Source organism: Myotis davidii, unplaced genomic scaffold, assembly GCF_000327345.1.
Source record: "Myotis davidii unplaced genomic scaffold, ASM32734v1 scaffold571, whole genome shotgun sequence".
Lineage (NCBI taxonomy): Eukaryota > Metazoa > Chordata > Mammalia > Chiroptera > Vespertilionidae > Myotis > Myotis davidii.
Genome location: NW_006283136.1, coordinates 1,616,103 through 1,622,260, shown reverse-complemented (window position 1 = coordinate 1,622,260; position 6,158 = coordinate 1,616,103). Strand labels below are relative to the sequence as shown.

The following is a 6,158-nucleotide window of genomic DNA, read 5'->3' as shown; positions in this document are numbered from 1 at the left end:
CCCCAGTGTGGGGCGTGCAGGAGGCAGCCGATCAATGATTCTCTCTCATTGTTGATGTTTCTCTCTCCCTCACCCTCTCCTTTCCTCTCTGAAATCAATAAAGATATATTTTAAAAATTTGTAAAAAAGTCAATAGAAAAAATATTCTTGGGTGAAGATTAAAAAAAAAGGACTCGTTTTTATTTTTGTTATTTTAAACCCTTCCAACATCTCCACAAGGCAAATGTACTGTCTTCTCAGTTTTATAGGTAGCTGGAATTAAAACAGATTTTCTGCCCTTGCTGGTGTGGCTCAGTTGGTTGGAGTGTTATCTCTTACACCAAAAGATCACCTGAATAAAGTAATATTAATAACAAACACATATAACACTATATGGTAGGACCTATTCTAACTACTTCATACTAGGTGTACCGGTTAATAAATGGTGGATTTTGTAATCAAAGAAAACATGATAATTTCAAGAGAAACATCAAAAGTGCGTTATTGAAAGTAATGTCCATCACTCGCTACACATTTCCCCCACCTTCCAGGTAATTTCTGGATACCATCCCAATAGAACTTTTCTTGTTTTGAGGCAAACCATTCAGAGACCCAATTTTCCACTTCTTCGTACGTTTTGAAGTGCTGCTCAGAAAGTGTGTGTGCCATTGATTAGAACAAGTGGTAATCTGAAGGAGCAAGGTCTGGTGAATATGGCTGGTGGGTTAATACTTTCCAGGCAAGATCTTTTAACGTGTTTCTAACTGGTTTTGAAGTGTGTGATGGTGCATTATCATGAAGCAACATTACTTTGCTGTGTCTTCCAGAACATTCTGGTCGTTCCATGATCAAAGTGTGGTTCAAATTGATTATTTGTTGTCGGTAGTGATCAGTATTAACAGTTTCACCTGGTTTTAGAAGCGCATAATACAGCACACCTTCCTGATCCCATCAAATGCAGAGCATTGTCTTCTTTCCGAAGCAATCTGGCCTTGCAGTCAATGTTGATGGTTGATTTGGATCAACCCATGATTTTTGGCATTTGGGATTCTCAAAATAAATCCACTTTTCATCGCCAGTCACAACTCAGTGCAAAAAAAGACTTTTTTGTGCCATTGAAACAGCATTTTACTGATGACTTTTTGGTTTTCCATTTGTCTTTCATTCATTTGATGTGGCACCCATTTTCCTTCCTTTAAAATCTTCCCCATTGTTGTAAATGATCGGAAATTGTTTGCTGACCAACGTTTAATCTTTCTGCAAGTTGGTTTTGAGTTTGACATGCATCTTCATCCAATAATGTTTGTAATTGTTGGTCTTCAAACTTTTACAGTTGACCTGGACGTTTTTTGTCTTTCACATCGAAACTATCACTTTTAAACCAGCGTTCACAAGTATCTTGAGATGGGGCATGTTCACCATAAGCTTCCCGAAGTATTCAGCAGCACTTTTCCTTCAAAATAAAGTAATGAATTAAAACTTCCCGCAAATGCTCTTTTCTTGGCATGAAATTCGACATTTTTAAGCGTAAAAATATCTATGTTAAAACCTTCAGCAAATTTGACATAAGTTTTGAAGCTTGCTGTCAATACAACGAAATAGCATACATATGAAATCGCATATATATCAACATATGTGAAACTCCGAAAAAAATCCGCATTATTAACTGGTACACCTAGTATAGTAAGTCTCATGACAACTAGCAGAGCAATAAACTATCTTATTTAAAGTCATATAGCTATTAAGTGACAGACAGGGTTTTGAAGGCAGGCAATCTAATTCCAAAGTCAATGTTCTTAATTCTCATGCTATACTAGAAGTAGATTTATATGGAGCTCAACTTGCTTAATTTTTAGAGTTTTTGTTTCATTTTTAGGTTGGTTAGATTCTCCAGGCAAGTAAAGCCTATTAAAACAATTATTTTCTAATTATATAAGTATTCTTTCATTGAGTGCTTGTTTTATTAAAAATCAAATCCTTTGGTTCTTATAGGCGTAAAGGCCAGTTGTTCTGAAATTATTTTGCGGCAAGAAGTTTTGAAAGATGGTTTCCACAGGTAAGTTGCCTGTTGACTTTTACTTATATCAAAGTACTGTTTTCATGTATTTTAGAGCAAAAAGTTAATAGTTGAAAAATGGATAAGACTGAAAAAAAGTCACTTGATTTCTTCCAGTCATAAGTAGCAGATTTATTATAATGTGGTTACAGTTCGAAATAATGATTAACCCATTGTACGCCATAAGCGTCTGTAGACACAAGTGGCTGACCTTCCCCATACGCCACATGTATCTATTAAAAAAAATGTTTTCCCTAAGTGGCAAACCTGACCAACTTTAGAATCAGTTTTCGTGAGAATTTTCAGCTGAAAATATTAAAAAACACCTGAATTGTAATATATATATTTAAAATATATTTTATTGATTTTTTACAGAGAGGAAGGGAGAGGGGTAGAGAGTTAGAAACATCAATAAGAGAGAAACATCGATCAGCTGCCTCCTGCACACTCCCTACTGGAAATGTGCCCGCAACCAAGGTACATGCCCTTGACTGGAATGGAACCTGGGACCCTTGAGTCCGCGGGCTGACGCTCTATCCACTGAGCCAAACCAATTAGGGTGTAATATGTTTATTTTTATAATATTCATTGCAAATTGATTTTTTTAAGTAAATTCAAAATATCGTTGCGTGTGGGGATGGTTTCTGTTTTGGACGCATTATTAGTAGTTAACAGGTTAAAATAACTGGAGAAGATGCCCAGCTGGCATGACTCAGTGGTTGAACATCGACCTATGAACCAAGAGGTCACGGTTCCATTCCCAGTCAGGACACATGCCCGGACTTTGGGTTCGATCCCAACATCATTGATGTTTCTATTTCTCTCTCCCTCTCCCTTCCTCTCTGAAATCAATGAAAATATATTTAATAAAAAAATAACTGGAGAAGAGGGGAAAACATATTTAGAAGTTGTATATATCTAATATCCTATTTAATCTTCACAATGGTTGTGAGATGATACCTTTCTTGTTTTTCAGATGTGGTAATTAGGGCTCAGAAAATTTAAATAACTTAGCAGTGGGTAGGGTGGTGGAGCTCTGGCTCCAATTTAGGACTATCGTATTCCAAGGCCATGCTCTCAAGTATTAAGATATTATACCACCCTCAATCACTATTTCTGACTTATAAGACTTGGTTCCAAATACCAAACTGTTTCCAAAATAGAAATTATCCTCAAAAATGAATATTTGCTGATATTGAAAAATTTTTGAAGACCAGTGAAAAGTTGTGGAAACTGTTCCATAAGAAAACTTCCCAAACTTTAAAGCTTCTCAAGGTGATTACTTTGAAATGATTCTCAGATACTTGATTTAAAATTTTGATACATTTCTTTTTGAAATCACTTTGTTTTATAAGTCACCTTAAGCTAAAATATCTGATTCCCCTCATTCTTCAAGTTAGCCTCCATGTGAATGACTAGGAGGTGTAGTAGAAAGAACTTGGATGGTTTTATGTTGTTTTTTCTTTGAACTCAGACAGATTTAGGCTCAAAAGATAGCTCCATTATTTAGTATCTGCCTTTGGGAGGGAAGTCACTTCTAAAAGGAGTTTTAGACAGAGTCCTGACACATTTTAAGCTATGTCAGGGTAATTATGCCAATATTATTAAATATCTCTCAATAAAGTAATTGGATATGTTTTCAAGAAAATTGGGAATAATAAATAATGTAAAGATGACAGTATAACCATGAATTATTCCAATAAGGAAGAAATGGGTGCCTGGAGAGGCTATTTGTAGGCAAAAGTAGCTGTCCAGACGTAAGTACTACAGATAAAAAGCAGGACATAAAACCAAGTATGAAGAGTGACAGAACCCACACAGCTTCCAAAACTAGAAATCTGTTATTTGAGACCTTCAGAATAGGCCACTAATCATTGTTTTAAAAAAGGCTTTTTAGTTATACGTAGAGCAGGTGTAGCCTTGCTGCTAGGGTGGATGAGGAAACATTAACAGATTATAGAAAGTAGAATTTGTTAGCTCTTCCTGTTTCTATCTTCTTGGTCAAGAAGAATCACTCCTGCCCTAACCAGTTTGGCTCAGTGGATAGACCGTTGGCCTGCAGACTGAAGGGTCCCAGGTTCGATTCCTGTCAAGGGCATGTACCTTGGTTGCGGGCACATCCCCAGGAGGGGGTTTGCAAGAGGCAGCTGATCGATGTTTCTCTTTCATTGATGTTTCTAACTCTCTATCCCTCTCCCTTCCTCTCTGTAAAAAATCAATAAAATATATTTTAAAAAAGAAGAAGAAGAATTACTTCCACTTTGGGAAGGGTCAAGCAAATAGTAGTAGTGGGAAACTGAAGTGGAGAATATGCAAGGTAAGTATGCAAAAGGGCTTTGCTACTATAAATGATTATAGGATCTCCCCTCTCTGATGAACTGTATCTCTTTTAGTAGGAGAACTTGCTTAAATGATTGCTGAACTTCTGTTTGTAGCCTTTGGATAATTTTGAAGTTAGTTGATATTTCTGGGCAGAATTCTAGACAGATTATTAAAAGAATGTTTTGTGCATACAGAGGAAGTGGTGGTCTCTTGGAATTAGTATTAATTTATTACAACTTATTTCCTTTATAGAGTTACTAGATAGGTAGATCAGAGAAATGCTATAGCATTTCCATATAACTTTTGGAATGAACTTATAGATTTCCTCAAAAAAGCTTCATGAAATTTTGGTTAGGATTCTGTTGAAACTCGTGATCAATTTGTAGAGAACTGATATGTGAACATTAATGAGTGTTCCAATGCATGAATATGGCATTTTCATTCATTTAGGGTTTATTAGGTTAATCTTAACAGTAGTGTAACTTTCAGAGTATATGTCTTACATATATTTTGTTAAATTTATTCCTAAGTATTTCATGTTTTTTGATGTAAAGAGTATTGTTTTAAATTTTTCATTTCTACTTGTTTGTCGTTAATGATAGAAATACAATTGATTTTTGCATGATGATATGGTACCCTGAGTCCTTGTGAAATCACTATAAATGCCTATAGCTTTTTTTGTAGACTCTTTAAGCTCTTCTACATAAATGATCATGGGTTTGCAAATAAAGACAATCTGTATGCGTTTTACACCCTTTCCTTCCCTTTTTGACCTTGGGTGTCTCATACAATATTGAATAAAATTGTTGCTATTTACCCAGTCTATTAATCTCTAAATTCTAATTGGAGTGATTCGACCATTTACTTTTTTTTTTTAATACATTTTATTGATTTTTTACAGAGAGGAAGGGAGAGGGATAGAGAGCCAGAAACATCGATGAGAGAGAAACATCGATCAGCTGCCTCCTGCACACTCCCCACTGGGGATGTGCCTGCAACCAAGGTACATGCCCTTGACCGGAATCGAACCTGGGACCCTTCAGTCCGCAGGCCGATGCTCTATCCACTGAGCCAAACTGGTCAGGGCTCGACCATTTACTTTTAGTAAATATTGGTTTGGTTGGGTTGGCTTAAATTTATCCATCTTGCTACTTTTTTTATAATTTGTTTTTTCTATTTGGCCCATCTAGTCTTTTTTCTCTCTATTTTCTTGCCTTATTTTGGATAAAGTGAGTATTTTTTAAGCATCTTGTTTTATTCCCATTTTTGGCTTGTTAACTAATACTTCTGTCTTTTTAATTGGTTACTTTAGAGTTTGCAGTGTGCAATTTTAACTTATCACAGTCTACCTTCAAATAATATTATTTCACACCATAAATAATGTGTGCCTCTTATATCAGAATAGTTCATTTCCTTCTTTCCTTTATGCTGTTGTTGCCATACATTTATTAACTTTACATTTTACTTATATTGTAAACCCGACCATATATTGTTATTATTTTTGCTTTGAAAACTCATATATTTTTTCCATTATTATTTTTTTTTGGATCTTTTTTTTTTCACTTTAATATATTTTTTATTGATTAAGATATTACATGTGTGTCCTTGTCCCCACGTTACCCTCTACCCCCGCCCCCCGCTCTTGCCCTCTCCCCCATTGTCCGTGTCCATTGGTTAGGCCTATATTCTTGCATATAATCCTTTTGTTGATCTCTCCCCCTTACCCCCACCCTCCCCTACCTTCCCCCTGAGGTTTGACAGTCTGTGTGGTTTTAACTTGCATTTCTCGGATGATTAGTGA

At 35.8% G+C, this 6,158-nt stretch overlaps 1 protein-coding gene across 1 annotated transcript in view; it reads left to right on the top strand.

The window, feature by feature from the left end:
* The window catches only part of PIGX (phosphatidylinositol glycan anchor biosynthesis class X), a gene marked incomplete at its 5' end in the record, with an annotated part of 27,526 nt that overhangs the window by 1,400 nt on the left and 19,968 nt on the right, over window positions 1-6,158 (top strand). Inside the window, one exon of the mRNA XM_015562347.1 lies at window positions 1,972-2,035. Coding sequence (XP_015417833.1) covers window positions 1,972-2,035 — 64 coding nt within the window. The remainder of the gene's footprint in view (window positions 1-1,971; window positions 2,036-6,158) is intronic.